At 40.2% G+C, this 22,928-nt stretch overlaps 2 protein-coding genes across 3 annotated transcripts; both read left to right on the top strand.

Annotated features, from left to right (window-relative positions):
- Window positions 1-1,298: 1,298 nt before the first annotated feature.
- LOC135475595 (phosphatidylinositol N-acetylglucosaminyltransferase subunit P-like) lies at window positions 1,299-6,266 on the top strand. The gene is made up of 5 exons (XM_064755520.1): window positions 1,299-1,885; window positions 2,143-2,277; window positions 3,024-3,096; window positions 3,376-3,574; window positions 4,263-6,266. The coding sequence occupies exons 2-5, from the start codon at window positions 2,196-2,198 to the stop codon at window positions 4,383-4,385; spliced, it is 477 nt and encodes a 158-aa protein (XP_064611590.1). The 5' UTR covers window positions 1,299-1,885; window positions 2,143-2,195; the 3' UTR covers window positions 4,386-6,266.
- Window positions 6,267-11,700: 5,434 nt separating this feature from the next.
- On the top strand, window positions 11,701-21,799 carry LOC135474891 (protein DDI1 homolog 2-like). Of its 2 annotated transcripts, none has more exons than XM_064754556.1 (8): window positions 11,701-12,048; window positions 14,016-14,231; window positions 14,640-14,766; window positions 15,272-15,399; window positions 16,122-16,250; window positions 17,075-17,178; window positions 17,971-18,163; window positions 18,308-21,799. In XM_064754556.1, exons 1-8 carry the CDS (start codon window positions 11,775-11,777, stop codon window positions 18,523-18,525), a joined length of 1,389 nt encoding a protein of 462 aa, XP_064610626.1. In that variant the 5' UTR covers window positions 11,701-11,774; the 3' UTR covers window positions 18,526-21,799. The 2 variants fall into 2 exon arrangements, with proteins under 2 accessions (XP_064610626.1, XP_064610625.1); XM_064754555.1 differs by having other exon boundaries at window positions 14,013-14,231.
- Window positions 21,800-22,928: the final 1,129 nt, after the last annotated feature.

Genomic DNA, 22,928 nt, shown 5'->3' with positions numbered 1-22,928 from the left:
AGTTAAAAATTCAAAATGTTAATAAAAAACAATGTGAATACGTGGCAATACATATAACTATGAAATAGTAGATATAATCACAGCCCTACAGATCTAAATTTGAACAGAATTTGCGGTAGTTTTAGGCCACCTCCGTCAAATAATTATTATGCTAAAATTTAGGATTTTGGAAGATATTTTCGTATTGTGTCTACATTTATTAGTATTCAGTCTTTTCATTAAATGTTAAGTATCGCGAATACATTAAATCTTATTGAGAGAGTTAAGGTTGGGTTTGGTAAATCAGTTGTCGCGCAACAAGTATAGACACGGTCTGTATTTTTGCACCTTTCGCAGACGCGCGAAAAACAACGATTTTTAACTGTAACCTTCTCAAACTGGCTCTTACCTTGTTTTCAATGCCGTCAACTGCCCTTAGGCTCACGGCAAATGGAGAACTGACTTCAAACGCCTTATTCTGACGATCAAAAGCAGGAGGACAGTGAACATTTTTAGCTAGGAATTTTCTCCAAAGGCACTGCTCTCTGCCAACGGCAGCCATGATGTAAACTAACTGTACATTTCCGCTTGACACCCAGATGCCCGTTCATATTTCTTCCAGGTAGGATAAAATACATGAAAATTTGTTAGAAACTGAATCATGGCTGATGTATCCCGGATCAAATTATAAAGGTATACATTAATTTATTCATAGATCTGTTTATACCTCCATGGTCGATGATAAATAAATAGATAAATTTTAAATATGAAATCTCCTGGGGTCATTCCAGATAAAAAAAACATTATAATGTGACCACCAAACGATATTGGCATACATTACACATGAACAAGTGTACATGAAGACTTAAAAATGATATTCATTCTTTTCTTAACTTTCAACACGAGATAATCTTACTTTAAAACACTTTAATTAATATTCTGCTGTAAAACTATGACAGAGATGTGCATGCAATCAATTAACAACCAGTGCATCACTCAACCACTAAACGTGACGTACATGTAAATGTAAGCCTATCAAAATTATTCTTAATCAACACAAAACTGATCTTTCAGCAGGCCTAGCTATGTACATATGGCCTGTATACATCAATGCATGTTAAGTGATTCACAACGTAGCCCATCTGCATATCATTTCTTTTTCTCATTTTGTTTTATTCACCATATAGATATAACAAGAGTATACAGTATATACTTGATATATCATTCAAAACATTATTTATATGATCAAATATAGTTATTAGCCTCATGAATTCACCAGGAAGAAAAGGCCTGACTGATACAAATGATCAAATATTTCAATGATGGTCATAGGCCGGTCCTTTTTATTCAATAACACAGCGATCAGAATTTCATGAATTCGGTATTACTGGTAGTGCTGCATATCGGAGACCTATTCAGATAGGAATAATAACCAAAAGTTAGACAAAAGCCAGTGTAAAACATAAAATTGTTTGAAACCGTCTACTATCACAACGAGTTGTATGGTGGGGAAATACCCCCATCAATTAATTTACATAGCCTATAGTCCCGCAAGTTTGCCGTTGCTCTTCATTAACGCCCGAACAACAAAAATACAAGAACCTAGGGTAATATTTACATAGGCTCTTTTCAGGATCTTGGTGTGACATGACAGCCGAGTTTCATTATCTCTCAGTCTCAGCATAAAGCCTATGCCATGTGTTGACGACTCTCTTTAGGATTACGGTTGAAGGCGTTTTCCTTACGAGGTGCAAAGGGTTTGTGAATATTAGTTTTAACAGAAACGTGTGCCAGGTTTCGAGCTCGTGTACCAGACTTCACCGTTCATTGACAACAACAACAACAGCAGTAGCGGTAGACAGTATACGATGATGAACCTGCATGGATCCTATACATAGGGTTTATCGTAAGAAAAATTTTGATTCTCTAAATGCACTGAAATGTGAAGTGGTAAAGTGTGAGAGGTAGAAGAAATGAGTAAATGGAGTGAAAACAACTAAGGCTCAATACTGGGTTGTGACATCGATATGATCATGGTTGAATCAGTTCTGAAAAGCATATGGGATTTTACTTGAAATTATTGCTGTATGAGAAGTATATCATGAACTATTTCATCATATATCTGTAGAAAATCGGGCCAGACTTAATTCCTTTTTCTTGCAGGTGTCTGAATACAGTTTAGAATTTCTCTGATACTAATTTGAGGGTCAAAAACAATGCCGGAACATTCTCCATCCCCTACTCCAGAGCGAGCAATATATGGATTTGTCCTCTATCTAGGGGCTTACCTAGGGCTGGGTAAGCCTTTTTTTTCTGTGATTCTTCTGGATATCTTTTCTACACAGCTTTGTATATCTTTGATTTGGATAGTAAATGTATCTTATACACTTGAGTTATATAGGAAACACAGTTATTATGGGAAGCTCCCAGATGGAGCGATCTTGAGTCCATGCATTCCTTTGGAGATTCAGACCTTTCATTGAAAGCTCAAACTAACAGCTTATCTACTGAAAGACAACTAACCCTTGACCAGTGAGGCTGCAGGTTTGAATCCTGTGTCTGCTGATTTGGCTGTGGCTTTATTTGCTGATTGAGTGACATGTAGGTAACATCAGTCTTAGGGGTATGGGTGCCTGGCAAATTTTCAATGGGTTGTACACACAAAATGGGATTTCATAACTGGCAGTGGACAGGGACTTTGTGAGCTCTTGCTCTCTTTCACTGCAGCAGTCAACAACACTCAAACCCAATAGCAATGTCAAACATTCATTCAAAACACCTTTCTCTTGCTTCTAGTATGTAACACATGCAAGTGTTCCTTATTAACTTGCCATAAATGAAAATTCATAAATGCTGTATTGCCATAAATTATGGTGTTTTAGAAAATAATCAAATATTAACCATGTGTACTGGTTTATGCGATGAATCAACCATTTTGATAATTATTTATGAGACCAGGAAATACTAACAGCCTTTGATTGAGACTGGGTCAATTAAGCCTTACCTTTTCAGACCCAGGTTTATGATTTTGTGTCATATTTCAGTGGTATATCTTGTCTGGGCCTATTTACCTGATAGCTGGCTTCACGCTGTTGGGCTGACATACTGGCCTCAAAAGTGAGTACACTACATGTACTTTAGCTCTGATTTCAAATGGTTTTAGTGCAATCTTCTCTTGCTTGTTTAGGAATACAGGTGTCCTGAATTAAACTGTAGGTTAAGAATAGTCAGATAGTCATGAGATGTAAACTGTTTATGTTTATGGACATTTCTTCCCCACGACCAGTCCAGTTTTCTTCGATTCCACTGAGAGTGTGGTATACTTTTGTCTGCCTACTTGCTTGTTCATAGACTGATGTACATTGTCTGTGTTGTATGTTTTTTATTACCTGTCAGGTACTGGGGCTGTGGCTGTGCAATCTACTGTTGTGTGCTGATTCTGCTGGTCTACATCCCTCTACCTGGGGGTAACCTTCTATCAACTCCAGATCTGACCTCTTCCAACTCCTTCACAGGTGAGCGAGCAATGCTGTCAGACCTTAAGTACTGTCTGTGGTTTTGTATCAAAGAGTACATTACTCCTGTACTGTGCAAAGTCAGTACGATGGAAAGCATGTTTGTATGGTGCATGTCCATCTTTGGCAGGTCTAAATGCCACATGTCAGTGAGGAGAATACCTGTGTCTGTCTCTATACTGTGTGTCTGTCTTTGTGCTATGTGTCTGTCGGTGTGCTGCATGTCTGTCTGTGTGCTGCCTGTTTGTCTTGTGTGTAGCGTATATATATCTGTGTGTAGCGTGTTGGAGAAAACCAGGCTGAGCCCAAGGGAAAGCCACAACCATCCACAAGTCTTTCCCAAATACGACTGGTGAGGAAGTCAGTATGAGCTGTACTTGAACTCATAGCAATCACATTGATGAGAGTCTCCTGGGCAGCACGTCAGTATGCAGCATGTCTGCCTGTGTACACTCCTTTACACATGTATTTAAATCTTTAGCTCAAGCTTTGCCTGCTTTCAAGTATTTATCCTATGGAAAAACAAAAATTTAAGTTTTAATTCATTAGCAACAAAAATTAATCTTTGAAACACAAAAATTTTCTTGCTCTTAATATGATTATAAATTATGATTTATGTGTACGTGTATTTGTTGACTTAAATGTTAACATCAAAGTGCAGCTTTGTGAGGCTGCCTCTGAACTTCATAGTACTGCAGATTAATTCTATAGCAAATATCAGTCACATGTTTTGCTCACTGGTGTGTCCCATTTTTACTTGATTGACAGATAAATATGCAAAGTATCAAAGTGATCAAGCAGTTCCTACACAGCAGTGTTCCACCACTGCGGGATATGTGCCTGTCTGATGTCAGCGAACAGCTGTATGGGAGCACCATAAATCCCAGCTGAACAATGTGTTCACCTGAGGGCACTAACATTGTGACAGGGAGCTGAAAAGCTGTATGGTACCGTCAACGATCACAGATGAATACTGTGTTCACCTGAGGGCACCAACAGTGTTACAGGGGAGCTGAACAGCTGTATGGGAGCACCATAGATCCCAGCTGAACGCTGTGTTCACCTGAGGGCACCAACAGTGTGACAGGGAGCTGAACAGCTATGTGGGAGCACCACAGGAGCACAGTTGAACACTGTATTCACCTGAGGGCACCAACAGTGTGACAGGGAGCTGAACAGCTGTATGGGAGCACCATAGATCCTAGCTGAACGTTGTGTTCACCTGAAGGCACCAACAGTGTGACAGGGAGCTGAAAAGCTGTATGGGACCATCACAGATCACAGCTGAACACTGTGTTCACCTGAGGGCACCAACAGTGTGACAGGGAGCTGAACAGCTGTATGGGAGTACCGTAGATCCCAGCTGAACGCTGTGTTCACCTGAGGGCACCAACAGTGTGACAGGGAGATGAGCAGCTGTATGGGAGCACCACAGGTCCCAGCTAAACGCTGTGTTCAGCCAAGGGCACCAACAGTGTGACAGGGAGATGAACAACTGTATGAGAGTACCATAGATCCCAGCTGAACAATGTGTTCACCTGAGCACACCAACAGTGTGACAGTGAGCTGAACAGCCATATGGGAGCACCATAGATGCCAACTGAATGATGTGTTCACCTGAGGGCACTAACAGTGTGACAGGTAGCTGAACAGCTGTATGGAAGCACCACAGGTCCCAGCTGAAAGCTATGTTCACCCGAGGGCGCTAACAGTGTGACAGGGAGCTGAACAGCTGTGTGGGAGCACCATTGATGCCAGCTGAATGCTGTGTTCACCTGAGGGCACTAACAGTGTGACAGGGAGCTGAACAGCTGTGTGGGAGCACCATTGATGCCAGCTGAATGCTATGTTCACCTGAGGGCACTAACAGTGTGACAGGGAGCCATATGGGAGCACCATAGATGCCAGCTGAATGATGTGTTCACCTGAGGGCACTGACAGTGTGACAGGTAGCTGAACAGCTGTACGGGAGCACTAGAAATCACAGCTGAACACTGTGTTGAGATGAAGGCACCAACAGTGTGACAGGGAACTGAAAAGCTGTATGGGAGCACCACAGGTCCCAGCTGAAAGCTGTGTTCACCCGAGGGCACTAACAGTGTGACAGGGAGCTGAACAGCTGTGTGGGAGCACCATTGATGCCAGCTGAATGCTGTGTTCACCTGAGGGCACTAACAGTGTGACAGGGAGCTGAACAGCTTTAAGGGAGCACCACAGATCACAGCTGAATACTGTGTTCAGATGACGGCACAAACAGTGTGACAGGGAGTTGGACAGCTTTATTATTTTCAAAAGTTGCAAAAGTGTTTCAAGTACAGTTGACAGTTGCCTAATTTGTCCGTGTTGTAAATGTTTACTGATTTGGATGGGAATGTAAATGTGCTCACAAAGTGTCATCTAAATTTTCATACGTTGCTATGACGTATATCTTTACTTACATTCAAAGGCCTCTGACAGTGAACAAAACCTTCAGATTTTTTTACCTTCTTCACACTCAGAGGCTTGATTATCACGTTATTAGTCAAAGGTATAATGTTATCCAGTTAAAATCCAGTGCTTATTACATTGTATCTGCTCCTATAGGTACTAGTATGTCACAGACTATCAGTGGTTAACTTCATACAGCACACTCCACTAATGACCATGGCAGGCAGGTTTCTCCCTTAACAACAGCATTATAGTCAGGGGAGGTGTAATTCTGAAACTGATGAAATGACCATTTGACAAGTTTTGTGTGGTATAATTTGTCCAACGTAAATGAGGTTTTATAAGCGTGACGTTCTGTTCTACAAGAATGATTTCTGTTTTATATTAATTGTATATATTATGATAAATAAATATAAATACTTCCATGTAACTATTAATCTCCATTTGACTAGAATACCCTCCACATAACCTTGAATACCCTCCACATAACCTTGAATACCCTCCACATAACCAAGAATACCCTCCACATAACCTTGAATACCCTCCACATAACCTTGAATACCCTCTATGTAACCAAGAATACCCTCCACGTAACCTTGAATAGCTGCCACATAACCATGAATACCCTCTATGTAACCAAGAATACCCTCCACGTAACCTTGAATAGCTGCCACATAACCATGAATACCCTCTATGTAACCAAGAATACCCTCCACGTAACCTTGAATAGCTGCCACATAACCATGAATACCCTCTATGTAACCAAGAATACCCTCCACGTAACCTTGAATAGCCGCCACATAACCATGAATAGCCACCACATAACCATGAATACCTTTGGTGGTTAGAGTGTCAAACTCCTACACATGTATTGGTCCGGTGGTTAATGCGTCAGAAACTGCTTCACATTAGCCAGGTGGATAGATTGTCTGAATTAGCTTCAAATTGGCCAGTTGGCTAGATTGTCTGCTTCACATTAGTAAAGTGGCTAATGTGTCTGAAACTGCTTCACATTGGCCAGGTGGCTAGATTGTCTGCTTCACATTAGTCAAGTGTCTAGAGTGTCTGAAACTGCTTCACATTGGCCAGCTGGCTAGATTGTCTGAAACTGCTTCACGCTGGCTTGTGTGAAACTGCTTCATAATGGGGAAGTGGCTAGAGTGTCAGAAACTACTTCACATTGGCCAGCTGGCTAAAGTGTCCGAAACTGTTCCACACTGGTCAAATGGATGGATTGTCTGAAACTGCTTCACACTGGCCAAGTGGCTAGAGTGTCTAAAACTGTTCCACAGTGGCCAAGTGGTTAGAGTGTCTGAAAACTGTTCCACAATGACCAAGTGGTAAGAGTGTCTGAAAATGTTCCACAATGGCCAAGCGGTTAGAGTGTCTGAAAGTGTTCCACATTGATCAAGTGGTTAGAGTGTCTGAAATTGCTCCACATTAGCCAAGCAGTTAGTGTCTGAAACTGTTCCACAATGGCCAAGTGGTTAGAGTGTCTGAAACTGTTCCACATTGGCCAAGTGGTTAGAGTGCCTGAAACTGCTCCACATGGCCAAGTGGTTAGAGTGTCTGAAACTGTTCCATATCGACCAAGTGGTAAGAGTGTCTGAAACTGCTCCACATTAACCAAGCAGGTAGAGTGTCTGAAACTGCTCCAAATGGCCAAGTGGTTAGATTGTCTCAACAGCTCCACATGACCAAGTGTCTGAAACTGTTCCACATTGGCCAAGTGGTTAGAGTGTCTGAAACTGTTCCACATCAACCAAGTTGTAAGAGTGTCTGAAACTCTTCCACATTAGCCAAGCAGTTAGTGCCTGAAATTGTTCCACACTGGCCAAGTGGTTAGAGTGTCTGAAACTGTTCCACATTGGCCAAGTGGTTAGAGTGTCTGAAACTGTTCCACACTGGCCAAATGGTTAGAGTGTCTGAAACTGTTCCACATCGACCAAGTGGTAAGAGTGTCTGAAACTGTTCCACATTAGCCAAGCGTGTAGAGTGTCTGAAACTGTTCCACACTGGCCAATTGCTTACAGTGCCTGAAACTGTTCCACATTGACCAAGCGGTTAGAGTGCCTGAAACTGCCCCACATGGCCAAGTGGTTAGAGTGTCTGAAAGTGTTCCACAATGGCCACGTGGTTAGAGTGTCTGAAACTGTTCCACATCGACCAAGTGGTAAGAGTGTCTGAAACTGTTTCACATTAGCCAAGCGGGTAGAGTGTCTGAAACTGTTCCACATTGACCAAGCGGGTAGAGTGTCTGAAACTGTTCCATATTAGCCAAGTGGTTAGAGTGTCTAAAATTGCTCCACATAAACCAAGTGGGTAGAGTGTCTGAAAGTGTTCCACATTGGTCAAGTGGTTAGATTGTCTGAAAGTGTTCCACTTTGGCCAAGTGGTTAGAGTGTCTAAAACTTACACATTGACCAAGTGGTTTGTGTCTGAAACTGAAACATTGACCAAGCTGTTAGAGTGTCTGAAACTGTTCCTCATTGATCAAGTGGTTAGAGTGTCTGAAGCTGCTCCACATTAGCCAAGCAGTTAGTGTCTGAAACTGTTCCACACTGGCCAAGTGGTTAGAGTGTCTGAAACTGTTCCACATTGGCCAAGTGGTTAGAGTGTCTGAAACTATTCCACAATGGCACAGTGGTTAGAGTGTCTGAAACTGTTCCACATCGACCAAGTGGTTAGAGTGTCTGAAACTGCTCCACATTAGCCAAACAGTTAGTGTCTGAAACTGTTCCACAATGGCCAAGTGGTTAGAGTGTCTGAAACTGCTCCACATGGCCAAGTTGTTACAGTGCCTGAAACTATTCCACAATGGCCAAGTGGTTGGAGTGTCTGAAACTGTTCCACATCAACCAAGTGGTAAGAGTGTCTGAAACTGTTCCACATTAGCCAAGCAGGTAGAGTGTCTGAAACTGCTCCACATGGTCAAGTGGTTAGAGTGTCTGAAACTGTTCCATAATGGCCGAGTGGTTAGAATGTCTGAAACTGTTCCATATCAACCAAGTGGTAAGAGTGTATGAAACTGTTCCACACTGGCCAAGCGGGTAGAGTGTCTGAAACCGTTCCACATTGACCAAGCAGGTAGAGAGTCTGAAACTATTCCATATTAGCCAAGTGGTTAGAGTGTTTAAAATTGCTCCATATAAACCAAGTGGGTAGAATGTCTGAAACTGTTCCACATTGGCCAAGTGGCTAGATTGTCTGAAACTGTTCCACACTGGCCAAGTGGTTAGAGTGTCTAAAACTTACACATTGACCAAGTGGTTTGTGTCTGAAACTGAAACGTTGACCAAGCTGTTAGAGTGTCTGAAACTGTTCCTCATTGATCAAGTGGTTAGAGTGTCTTAAGCTGCTCCACATTAGCCAAGCAATTAGTGTCTGAAACTGTTCCACAATGGCCAAGTGGTTGTCTGAAACTGTTCCACACTGGCCAAGTGGTTAGAGTGTCTGGAACTGTTCCACACTGGCCAAGTGGTTAGAGGATCTAAAACTGTTCCACATCGACCAAGTGGTAAGAATGTCTGAAACTGTTCCACATTAGCTAAGCGGGTAGAGTGTCTGAAACTGTTCCACGTTGGCCAATTGCTTACAGTGCCTGAAACTGCTCCACATGGCCAAGTGGTCAGAGTGTCTACAACTGCTCCACAATGACCAAGTGGTTAGTGTCTGAAACTGTTTCACATTGACCAAGTGGTTAGAGTGCCTGAAACTGCTCCAAAATGGCCAAGTGGTTAGAGTGTCTGAAACTGTTCCACATCGACCAAGTGGTAAAAGTGTCTGAAACTGTTCCACATTGGCCAAGCGGGTAGAGTGTCTGAAAGTGTTCCACATTGGCCAAGTGGTTAGAGTGTCTAAAACTTACACATTGACCAAGTGGTTAGTGTCTGAAACTGAAACATTGACCAAGAGGGTAGAGTGCCTGAAACTGTTCCACACTGACCAAGTGGTTAGTGTCTGAAACTGACACATTGACCAAGTGGTCAGAGTGCCTGAAACACCCATTATGATGTTAGACTGAAGGTAAAACTATAAACTACAAACTTTAGATTTTAACTGACTATGCACAGTTTTACCTTAATTTCTCCTTTTCTGTTCTTGGCTGAATTAAAGATAGCTGAGAATTTCATCAAACACAGTTCCTCCCATTCAAGACAAATTTTAAAACATAGTAAGAAATTTGAGAATAACAGCAAAAGTCACTAAGATATGATTTTTAACAACAAGCATACACAAAACCAAGACATTCTCAGTAGTCAAAATTTATTACGAAAGAAAATGTCCTAGAAAATTGATGAAAACTGATTTCTTTCAGAATGAATTTGTTCTCAACTACTGCAGATTCTGCAGATAAAAGTTGCCCTCTGATAATCATATCTTCAGATATTTGTGTAAATGTTGTATTAAATCACACTGGGAGCAGGTCATGGCTGAGTGATTCTTGTATTTCAGTTGCTAGGATACGTGAGGTGTCAAGTTAATCAAGGCCTTCAATGGGATCAACACAGTCAAACGATTGTTGAAGACCGCAATGTGTTGTGCATAGCTCTATATCCCATATGGGAATAAAAGTTTGTCAGTAACTGGTCAAATGTCAGTGGTTTACCTGGGGCACTTTGGTTACCTCCATCAATAAAACTGACACATGGAACAGTCATCTTTAAGGGTCTCCTGATGTGATATATCCTCAAATTTGTTCTCACCTATATGTTGTTTATGCTGAATATTACAAGATCTAAAATAATCTTTATCACATAAAGAATATACATAATATATACACATATTAATTAATATGTACCTAATTAAGTGCTAGACAATTGGTTATAATGGACTAAAATATTGTGTAGATCTGTCCATTTTCATATACAGGTGTAAATGAGAAGGTACAGTGGTCCTGGCATATATTCATCTCTACTGATGCCGAAGTTCACATTGAGGGATACATAAGACTTTGGGATGTAGTCTGGGTCAGTATGTAGAAAACGGAAAACGTTCTGTATGTATGTTAAGGCCTACAACACTCTTACAAGATAACTACTGGAAAGCATTGGAAAGGGTTTAACTTGAGTGTTTGGAAGAAAAATACAGTCGAGCACAAATTGGAAGATTACAGTCATAGGCCTACACGAATGCTCTTTATATGAGTGGCTGACGTTCTGATCTGGTTTAAGAGTGAAATAATCCATTATCCTTATTAAACTTACCTCAAATCTACTTTTCACCCTGAAGGACTGCACATTCAACAGCTCTTGTATGTATCTGGGAGTAACATAACACTTATATTAGTCCCAGTATATATGCAGTGGGTCTTTGGGAAAAACCACGGGCCATCTTATCAGGCAAGAAAGAGGGTATCAGTAAATTGTTCAAGATCTTAAAATTATACATGTACATACACAGGTAATCAACGTGATCTATATGTTCACACCTATAAGCTGCCGACCAAGCTATTTCATCTGTCGCTACACATGCGTGTCTTTCTTTTACCGAGTTTAAAAGTTGACAAAATGAACTGAACTGTGTTTATTTTTACCGAAAACTGCGCGCTTCGTTGTAGAATTGTTATGCTTAACCTGGCATAGGTACTTGAGTGCCCAAAACGGAAGCTCCTGTCTGAGCCTAGCCAGCTATCGCTGAAACCACATCAGCTTATCAGCAAGCGGTTGCCAGCTGATGTAAACAAAACCACGTGTAGGGGATTTCCAGTTTCCTCTCCCAGAATCCCACGCACAAGCTTTAGCGCATGCGTACAGGCTCTGTTCAACAGGATATACAACGCATCATTTTGACAACGGAGTTAACCGTGTGCTTTTGTCTATTTGAAAGATATCTTAATTTCTTTCAGGCAGAATGCAGCTTACAGTCACAACTCTGTCTGACCAGATGTTTTCTCTGGACGTTAGTGATGACTTGGAATTAGAAAATTTCAAAGCTCTGTGTGAATTTGAAACGGAGATTCCGTCCTCGGAAATTGCTATTTTGTGGAATGGCCGTCCACTGCATGACAACAAACGAACTTTAAAAGACTATGGAATTAAAAATGGAGATGTTTTGCTACTTCAGCAAATTACTGGGAATCAAGGACAAGCCTTAGGATTTGGTCAACAGCGACAACAGCAGCAAGGTGTGATGTGGGCCGTGACTGTACAGTAGAGCTATCAAACACGACAGCAGATGTACATGTAGCTATTGTCGCTCACTGACTGAGTGTCGCTCACCAGTCACTGCTATCAAATAACTGGTAGTGCTGTTGCTAGGCCAAGTGACAGTTTATTTTTACTTTTGGGTTGATATCATTGTATTGTTGGAAGAAAGGCTCAAATTTGTGTCACTGCCATATAGTATAGGGCCTGTGAGAGATATGAGTTCTTGGGAGTTCTGCATTCGGGCGCTAGCGCACATACTGGAAGTTGGAGTTAGAAAACACTCCATTTTCCCAACGCGGATGTGTGAAAGCCATGTACGTCCAGGGTTCTAACCCCAGCTTTCGGTATATCTGCGAGTGCCCCAATGCGGAAATCCTGAGAACTTGTATCTCTCATTGGCCCTATAGAACCCTTTAATTAAGAATAAGCCGTCGGCATTTCAGGAGTTCTGCAAGTCACAGAAATATGATGTAGCTAAAAGTGAGATTTTACAGTATATGCTAGACTGAACATACATTTTGTACAGCCAGGTCTGTTGGCCCAATGGCGCAATACTAGCAGCTACCGTAAAATCACCTTTTATCTGCATTAGTTTGCGAGAGGACCCACCCTGTCTCATACAAACCTACGTGAATACGTTAGATTCCTGAAATGCTGACTTGGTTTATTAGCACAGTGCGACGTGAGGCTTAAATCATATGGCCTAGATACTACAGCTCTGTCATGTCTTTAGCACTGTGATTAGCACTGCAAAAACAGGGCTATCATGGCCTCGTCTTATTCCATAAGCCTAACTTGAACATTTCTGTAATCCCTGTCTTGTCCTAAATACACTAAAGCTGCCGTCATATAAGTGAAATATTCTTGAGTACGGCATAAAACTCCCTAATTCAGGTCCATTTGTGCATGCCATCGATTACTTTTTATGGCTGTATGCTATCAGTAAAGGACAACAACTCCTTGCTGAGCCCATTCACTGCTGGGTGTTGCCGTCACACAAGCAAGTGCCATTCCAGTGAAATAGTATCTTCCATAACAAGGAAGAAGGAGACTCAAAAAGGATGCACCCAGAATTGACGCTGCTCAATAAGGAATTTCCTGATGACGGATAACTTTCAGTGATAAAAAGTAATGGATTATATGCAGAAATGACACGGGTTAGGGACACATTATTTTGTGGACTGCATTAATACATTGAGAACAACAGGTACAGAGGTGTTCAAGGCAAGCTTATAAAAGTGGACAAGGCTGTTGATAGTATTCGTAATCACAGCCCTGCAGAGATACCTAGCTACCAGGTTGAAGTTATTATGCTGGCATGACTGAAAACACAGCTCTTTCCTTTTAAAGAACACTGAATTTTTGGAGAATTTTGGTTCTGTCTTGCAGTTTATGTGTGGAATCCAAGTAATATTATAGCTACTCTTCCTTTATCTCTTCACTAGACCCACAGGTCTTTTTGTCACTTAGAACTGCCTAACAAGCTCTTCTGCAGACTAGACACCATGTTGCCTAGATAAGCTATAACCCTTATTTTATCACATAGCCATTCACACTTGCATTGCATGATTGCATCGGAAGCTGGTTTTGTCTCCACCAGTGTCATAGGAGTTAGATTCATAAAATTTGCTTGAAGAATAATTGCGATGAAATGAATCAATGTCTCAAGAAAAAGTGAAGGAATAGGTTGAGAAGTTTCCATATCTGCACATGAGGAGAGATTGTCCTACAATCAAGCAGTTTTATTATATAAAATTTGAGGTACTGCGCCATCAATCACAAGAGCAAAATACCATAAAGTGTTCAAGGCGCACTGTTTCTAGTACTTGCTGTATATGTATATATTATGTAAGTTGCATCTTTCGTAATGTTACTGTGTCATTTGCAACATCAACTATGCACATGAAATATTCCAAAACTTGGTTACTTGGTTATCCCACAGCAGGTGGCCCACTCAGCATTGACTTTGGCAGCATAGCAATCCCGGGGGGCTCGGGAGCTCATCCAGCAGTGGGCAGGAATCAACCTCCACGCTCCCCGCAAGAGGCCATGGAAGACCCCAAATCTGTACGTGACATTCTCTTAGCCAGTCCCCATGAGCTGTCCATCTTAAAGGAAAGAAACCCAGAATTGGCTGATGCTCTCCTCAGTGGCAGTTTAGGTATGAATCTAGCCATTTGTATTAGGCGTTAAATAGATGTGAAGTTAAGAACCACACCTCCTAAAACTCATATGAACAAAGATTGTCACAAGACTTGAATCTGTGGAATGACTTTTAGATGTATGTAAACATTGCCACACTAAATGATACAATGAATGGCCACCCTCTTATGGTTGGAAATTCATTAGATTGTAATTGTAAAAATCTTTTTAGGGTATTAAAAATGTTTTTTGCTGGCGAGGTAATGTTCACTGTTATTTATAACTATGGTTTAGAAATTACTGAAAAAAGCTCATTTTGTGTCTTATAATGTGCATATCTGTATGTTGCTTATTGTAAAATTTGTCAGTAACTTTCCACGTCATAACCTGTATGATTGACACATATTAATATGCCTAATGCTTTCAGAACGTTTTACACAAGTTTTTCGCCGACAGCAGAAAGAAAGACATGACAAAGAACGAGAGAGAATGAAACTTTTGTCAGCTAATCCATTTGACCCTGAAGTACAAAAACTGATTGCAGAGGAAATCAGGTGTGGTTTAAATACTTCAGCTAACATAAAGAGTACCATGTATTGGTACAGTGTACTTCTTGTAAGAGTTGTACTCCTTTTTGTCCTGTTCAAGCCTATACTTACATCGATTTGCATATTAATCAGCTTGATTTGCATAGCTGTTGTAGCTGCAAGAACTCTGAAATTCATTGAGTCTTGCTGAGAAGGTTATTCAAATCTGCATGGAATGTACAAGGCTGAGGAGTGTGTTCATATTAGGGCACCTCTCCTCATAACATGTAAAGATTACATTTACCCATATTACTTTACCTTGGCCGTACGTGGAAAGGTCTGTCAGCAACCTGCAGATGGTTGTAGGTTTCCAGGGCATCTGACCGGTTTTCTCCCACCATAATGCTGACCACTGTCTTCTAAGTGAAACATTCTTGAGTATGGCGCCAAACACCAAGCAAATAAATACTTTACTTTGGTAATTTGTGACTGATCCTGTTTGATGTTGAGAGGTTGTCCTGTTCTATTGCAGGTTAAAAAATGTGGAGTCTAACATGGAAACAGCAATGGAGTTTGCTCCAGAGAGTTTTGGCCAAGTCGTCATGCTGTACATTGACTGTTATGTGAATGGGCATAATGTCAAAGCTTTTGTCGATTCTGGTAGGCTGGAATTTTCCCTTTTTAATCATTCACTCTTGCCTTAGCTAATGGGCTCTTGACCAGTGAGGATGTCCATGTATTCTCAAAGTTGAAGTCCTCCTAGTGGGTCAGCTTGAACCTTGAAGGTAGTCCTGAGGTTTTTCAGGTACCTGGCAAGGGGGGTGGTTACCCCTTAGATCTGCTTAGCTTCTGCCAACCATAAGCCTTAAAGTGTTGTCAGTAAAGTGAAATGACCTTTCAACTGCCTCTGCAACCAGTATTTTAAAACACTATGACAGAACCATGGAGTGTTCAGAAATACTTTGCACAGTTTTATGGAGCTTGCATTTCTATCATTATTGTAGGCATAATTTCAACTGAAAAGATTCCTTTTGCATGTTGGCAAGGTGTTTATTCAAGCATATTCTGAGGGCATTTTTTGTGTACTAGACTGAAAAAGTTATACTTTTTATTAAGCCCTGAAATTTGCCAATCCAACCAATGTAGTTTTTTCTGCAAAATCAAATTATAATTGAGCATAAATTGCACTGTAAGCTGCTCTTTCATATGTGAAGAGGATGAGAAATTAGGGTAGATGCCATCATCAACATTAAAAGGACATTTAGCATCTTTCCTAGATTTATAAAATGTTAACAGTAATGTCAGATGTGCTGTCAAATTTTGATGTTGATGTTTAAGTGGTAATGGAATCCTTGATTTTTTTTCTTTTATTCCTTTTCCAGGTGCTCAGATGACGATCATGAGCCAGTCATGTGCTGAACGATGTAACATCATGAGATTAGTGGACACTAGGTGGGCAGGCATCGCCAAGGGGGTTGGCACCCAGAAAATTATAGGCAGGGTTCATTTAGGTAGGTGGTAATGGAACCATTTGGTAAGCCTAGATTGTACCGTGGGATTTGAAAGAGGTAAGAATCAAAGTGTGAACATGACACTAGTTGCCCTCGTTTGTCACCATATAGGAGATGCATTTTGGCCATGTTTTGATGCAGTTCCTGTACAGCCTGGGCATAGATTTACACGTATATCAGTCAACCCCTCGAAAGATCAAAACTAGATTTATCTTTTCCGTAAGTCTTCATTCTATTTCTTTAGAAAGTACCATGAGCTTTAAAAGTACATGTACATAGAGGAAGTTGTCAAAGAGGGTTTTCTGTTTTTGTTTCAGTTGGCTACATCTTGCTTGGTCCAACTTAGTTTTCTGGTGTCTGTCTCCATCTTTGTCAACAAGGCCTTGTTTGACTTATTTGGGATATTTCTCCCTTCAGATGTGAAACTTAGAGTGGCAGCCTCTGTGGCCGAGGTGGTACAAGTCCAGCTCATGCCTGCGGATGGTTGTGGGTTTTCCCCAGGCTCTGCACAGTTTCCTCCCACCATGATGGCCGCCATCATTTAAGTGGAATATTCTTGACTAGGACAAAAACAACAGTCAAATAAAGAAATAAAATTAATGTGTAGATGTAATGTTTGCTCTAGTTGTAAACTCTCAAGTATTGATTTCCATTTTATGCTGACGTTATGCCATAACCATGCTTTCCATCATGTTTATTCATAGTACCCATGGCAACACTCTTCACTGAATGGGTGTCATCATAATAGGTTACAGTTTGTGTCTTTAACCTGTTTTACATGCTGATTAATGGTTATATCTGTTCCTCACTTCTATTTCCTGTAGGCCAAATCAAGATAGGAAAAGATTTTTTACAGTCCTCCTTTTCCATATTAGAAGACCAGCCCATGGATATGTTATTAGGGCTAGATATGCTCAAACGTCATCAGGTAATGTGGAAATTTGAGTTTGTTCACTTTTAATCCATACACTGACAGTTTTGAGAAATAACTGGAAAAGTGGAAGTTTTTTTACCCTGGATGAGTATTAAAACTTAGTTGCCCTCTGCTTAGGTCCTGGAGAGGAGTGAACTGCTGAATTTCACATCTGATTTTATTTTCAAAACGAATTTACTCTAATTTTGTTTCTTTTTTCTTTATATCCCAATGAATTTGTAAATTGACATAAAATTTTACTTATTTTTGGAGATTTATGATGCTTCTCACGGATGGTTGAAACTTTGAAGAGGTTATAATGACTTCCATGGGGGAGTATGCACATGTACATTGTGTCGCTCAAGTTGGTAGGGATGACATATCCAAAGTAAAACATTGACAGTGTTTAGGTGCCTGATATGAGTTCCTTTAGCCCTATGTTTTCACACACATGACACAGGGAGTTCTCAGTATTCCTTTAATAACACATCTTTGATGAAATTTTGTGTAAAATGGTGGTTGGAAAATCTTTTAATTCAGCTTGGGGCCTACTGTTTTTCGTGTAAGATTCGGAATGAGAAGATACATTTTCATTTTCATGGCCTTCAGATGATGCTAGCACTTCAGTTTTTCTGATAAAGTGTAATCACACTTTACAAAAAAGTGTTTAAGTAATGACACAGTAAGGAGAATGAATAAATCAGAATCAAGCAAAATGTGTCACTTGAAAAATGCAAACTGTAGGTAAAATACAGTAATCTATTATGAGATTAGATGGTGTTGATAATGAATTGTGTTGTTGATCAGTGTTCCATAGACCTCAAACGTAACAAGCTGGTTATCGGCACAACGGGTACAGAGACCCCGTTTCTGAGTGAAGGTGACCTCCCGGAGCATGCTCGCCTCAACGGGGCTTCAGGGACAACCCCGAGTCGCAGTGAAACGGAAAAAGAGGACCAACAGTTAGCCCAGGCATTGGCCAAATCAGCACAGGAAGCAGGTAAGTCAGGCAGCAGAGTCTGTGGAAAAACTCCACCCTGTTTATAAAATTCACTTTGTCGGAAGAACTATTCACTCAGATGTGGAAATGCGCCTTGAAATGTTACATTGTATAAATCACGTCTTCGTTGCTTTTCTGTTTCAGCCCAGTTTGGTGCTGGTCCCTCAGGGGCTGTATTGGGGAGTTCATCCACTCCCTCTGGAGCCTCCTCTTCAGCTAGCCCATTCCCTGAAGCAGTGATCAGCCGACTCATGGCCAGTGGCTTCTCCCGAGAACAGGTGATTGAGGAGTTGAGGGCACAGAACGGCAACCCGGAGGCTGCGCTGGGGGTTTTGCTGGCCAAGTCGTTGAAGTTCCCCTGACCACAGCTCCTATATCTACACATTAAATATTGTTACATGTAATTTTACCTAACAACTGTATTATATTGTGAAAAAACAAACTTGCCAAGCTCGGCATTTACTTTACTACAAGAATCATATGTAGCTCCTTAGAAAAGATTTTATGGACAGTCACCTAAAGCAATGATACAGTATATTTTGCTGGCTTGTGTTCTTATGTGTACATACTAAGTTCATTTTATGGTCATCAACCTTACTTTGGAGGGCCCTCAAGCTTAGCACCTACTTCTTGGACATGTCTGGAATACAGTTTTCGAGTCAAAATGTTGCAAAATTTTGTGTATAAATAACTAACATCCTTTTATGATGTGACTTATTTATGGCAAAATGGGGTTAATTTTATATTTATCCTGCAATATGACACACTGGTAGGTTATCAGCAAGACAAACTTGCAGAGTTTCTCTTCATTTATACCTTAATAACTTTTTTACCTACTGAAATAATAATTCTTCTGATTATTGTTATGAGGGTGGCTTAATTAGGATTTACATGTAAGTATCCACCCCCCCAAATAAAATCCTGACAGACCTTCCCCACCTAGTTATAAAGTTGTCTCACAAAGAGGTTACTTCATAGTTGTAGTATAATAACTCAGAAATCATGCTGTGTTTTTTTCCTGGTGCAGTCATTAGCTTACGAGGCCATGGCTTATGCAGAGATGAGCAAAGTGAACAAAGCTGTTCTCATTTACATCAGTACGGTGGACACACGTCAGTGGTAGTTATGGGGGTGGTGGGCCGAGGAAACATTGGAAATACAGACTCTAACATTGTAAACGTTGGTTAAGGGGAAGATGTCAAGCACGTTACACAGACACCTCATCACATGGATTGTAGTCATTCTATTTCACTTTTCCTTTTGTAAATGTGGATTTTGATGAAGAGTTATCTGAAATAATATTTTCATATTGCGCGTGTTATTAGGGCCATGGTAAAAATCCAATATTCATTGTTATTATTTATTAAAAAACCATATTGATGATACCACCTGTCTGTCTTGCGTTACCCTGGGAAGGATGCGGTTAATTTTTCATTTTTTTATGTATTTAATAAAGTGTAAAATGTCATGGGATGTACATGTGAAGCCCAGTGACATTTGGGCGTATGTGGCCATTATCAACTCCCATGGAAACTTGCATTTATTTTCTATCGTAGATAGTGTGCACTTATACCTACAAGACCTACGTGGAAACCTACGTGTACCATATGTAACATACACACACTGTTTGAGATGTCCAATAATTGTAATCTAATCCCGGTACAGAAATTCTAAATGCGTCTTATAAAATTGTACGTATACTTGTTATAGATCTGACCTGATAGCGTGTGAAGTGTATTTTTTTTTTTTCGCCTGTACAGTTTATGTGTTCCTATTGGAAAGGATTTAAAAGCTGATTTGTTTGTGTCCTTTCACTAGCTAATATGTGCCAAGATAAAATGATTACTCTTGGAGGATATTAGCGTGTTTCTCATGTGAACAAATCTGTAAAGTCTGTACTCGGCACTGTGTTTCACAGGTCCAAGGTTTTCGAATGTCCAACAGGCTGTATATGGTATTTATGTGAACCTTATAGTTTATATGTTTGTTTTAACCTCTTTTATGATGTAAATGTGTCCAGTTCATGTCTGATTCATATCTTATTGGTTGACCCTGGTTACAGTTTTGTTTTGCGCTAGGCCACTGATTAACGTCTTCCATACTTTTCAATTATTTTAAAAGGCTATAAATGTTAATAATGATGCCTGTAGCATTTACCAAGTGGGTACTGAACCCTATCCCAGATAGGACCTATATGTCAGTTGAGTATTTTGTGTATAATTGCCTCAAAAGATCAGATAGTCTGTTATTGTGGATGTACACAGGTGAAAACATAGCACATTTCAAGCCTGTTTTTGCTTCTGGATATACGTTCTATTCATGTTCCGTAGGTCTACCAGATGAAATAATCTTGCTACATTTGTTTATCATGTTCACTCACATACACATGTACATGTAATAAGCTCATGTTAATCATGTACATGTAGATCATCAGCAGGTGCCTTGGATACTGCAGAAAATGGGCATGGACTCAAACTAAATTGCGTATGGTGTACTATACATGTATCATACATGCTTTGACTCCATGTTCTAGGATTATGATCTCAATCTGTAGACTTAGGATGGTACCGGACTGTATACAGATGTGTCAGATGTTCTGTCAGCCTAGATTTCCCTGTTCTCGTCTGTCATTCAAATGATGCAAAGCAACCATTGTCGGATTATATTTAACTGCCCGGCCACACGTCTTCAGCAGGGGATGCCAGGTAATTAGTCAAGCTATGTAACAGTGACTTTGAAGAAAAGGGTCCAGGATTAATTGGCAGAGAGACGGTTGTAAGAAGTCTTTCCTCATGTACTGTACGTTCGGAAGTTCATGATGTACATATACACAATTGATTTCACATGTTACTCTACATTTATCATTGAGTGCAAAGTTTCTTTGAGGTTAGGAGATGTAAATAAGTGTACATGCATCTGCAGGTATCTTAGTTAAGTAAACATCATTCAGTGCAATCTATTTTTTTTTTTTTTTCACTTGTGAAATGCACATGAAAAACGACTCATTTGAAATAATTTCTTCTGTTGATCATCTTACGGTTCACATTAATTACAATAGTAATTTTAAGTGGGAGACATTGCATCCCCTGTGAACACTTGGTGTATGATTGTTGATACATGTAGCTTGTAGTCAGTAGAACTTTAATTGGTTGTTCCATGTACGTCGCAAAAGCTGTTAGCTTTGATTCCACAAGGCTGGACTATACCTTTATTACCACTAGGTTCAAGTTCCAAAAATGAAATGGAATTCTTTAAGGCCTACTTTAAAATCTTTAAGGTTATAAAATTGGGAACAAATGTATCACAAATTGAATTTTGCCAAAAAATGAGCATTTAAAGTTTAACTTGTCATTTGCATGTAACTGCATATGTTCATCATTTACAGCCCTTTCAGCTATTGAAGTTCTTTGAGTGATTAGATTATTCACATTGTAACCCAAATCCATGTATGAATGGTGTATAATATAATTTCCATATGCAACATAAGTGGTTCTTAATGTCAAGGCTTAATAGGCTTTCAATACTATTGAAATGTTCAGTTTCATGTATCCAGCTTTTCTGCATTCAACTTAAAATGCACATCAATTAAGACACGGAATAAATGATTGTCAAAAGAACTATTTTGAATAATAAAATGATTCAAATCAGAGTTGCCTGGCAATAGATTTCATTATCTTAAGGTGTTGGATCATTATCATTGGAGCTGTTGAACAGGGTTTGTAAGTACATTTACTTCATATTTTCACATGTATAGCCTTCACTTTTTACAAAAAAACTCTTTGAAATTACCTCCTGGTTAGTGTCAGAGTCTTTCAGTGGGGAACTCGTAAAACTCCTTCCCGCGTGTATCAAGACGGTCCAAAGCTGTGAACTCATTTGTTCTTTACCATTTACATCACAATTATCGGTGTACGTGTGCTCATAAAACATATAATTATGAAGTACACACGCACTGCAACGTCACAGAAGAAAATGTCATGACAAGAATGTGTTCTTGTCATTTGGCCCATCTGTGTAGTTCGTCAAGTTTCCCATTGCTAAAACGCATGCGGTGTTGAATGTAGTTCAGTCTCGGACAGCAATTCCTCCAAACTTGTTCTTCTCTGCCTTGATGGCAATAAGCACTTTTATGGACAGTTCAGTGGTACATAAAGTTCATGGTAGGTCATTTGCTTTCCAATGATATACACATACTCTGCAGTAGTCACATGCGTGAGTATGGTTATGTTTCTTGCCATAGGCCAGTGGTTTACTCCAGGCACTGCAGTTTTCTACACCCATAAACTGAGAGCTGTCATATAAGTGACACATCCTTGAGATTTAACATTTGATGTACCACATTAGTAAGGTCATTCCTGGCAGAAATACACTACCTGAAAAACTTCCCATAAGTATTTAACAATAAAGTCAGTTCTTTACATTGGGTTTAACATTGTTTTCCATATTGTTTGTTGTATCACAGTCGTAGCATCTCCTTTCAACACGCCAGTCTTGATGCCAATCCATTTGTTCTCTTGGTTCAATGGAAATCCAGGGTCGAGGTGGTGAGCTTACCAGCACGACATAATGAATCTTGAGCCTCTCACTAATGCGGTCGCTCATAACACACATCCACAGTATACCAACACCTGACATGACCATCCGTCCAGTGTCGGTCTACCAACACCTGACATGACCATCCGTCCAGTGTCGGTCTACCAACACCTGACATGACCATCCGTCCATTGTCGGTCTACCAACACCTGACATGACCATCCGTCCAGTG

The sequence above is a fragment of the Liolophura sinensis genome, chromosome 9, assembly GCF_032854445.1.
Source record: "Liolophura sinensis isolate JHLJ2023 chromosome 9, CUHK_Ljap_v2, whole genome shotgun sequence".
Lineage (NCBI taxonomy): Eukaryota > Metazoa > Mollusca > Polyplacophora > Chitonida > Chitonidae > Liolophura > Liolophura sinensis.
Note: the sequence above shows the minus strand (reverse complement) of the source record. Positions and strands in the feature narration are given on the sequence as shown.

Bases quoted from the DNA above. Each gene is read 5' to 3' on its own strand.
- LOC135475595 (XM_064755520.1), top strand. From the start codon at position 2,196: ATGCCGGAACATTCTCCATCCCCTACTCCAGAGCGAGCAATATATGGA. The intron at 3,097-3,375 runs GTGAGTACACTA...ATTACCTGTCAG, and splicing joins CTGACATACTGGCCTCAAAA to GTACTGGGGCTGTGGCTGTG. The intron at 3,575-4,262 runs GTCAGTACGATG...CTTGATTGACAG, and splicing joins TTACTCCTGTACTGTGCAAA to ATAAATATGCAAAGTATCAA.
- LOC135474891 (XM_064754555.1), top strand. From the start codon at position 11,775: ATGCAGCTTACAGTCACAACTCTGTCTGACCAGATGTTTTCTCTGGAC. The intron at 17,179-17,970 runs GTAATGTGGAAA...GTTGTTGATCAG, and splicing joins ATATGCTCAAACGTCATCAG to TGTTCCATAGACCTCAAACG. The intron at 18,164-18,307 runs GTAAGTCAGGCA...TTTCTGTTTCAG, and splicing joins CAAATCAGCACAGGAAGCAG to CCCAGTTTGGTGCTGGTCCC.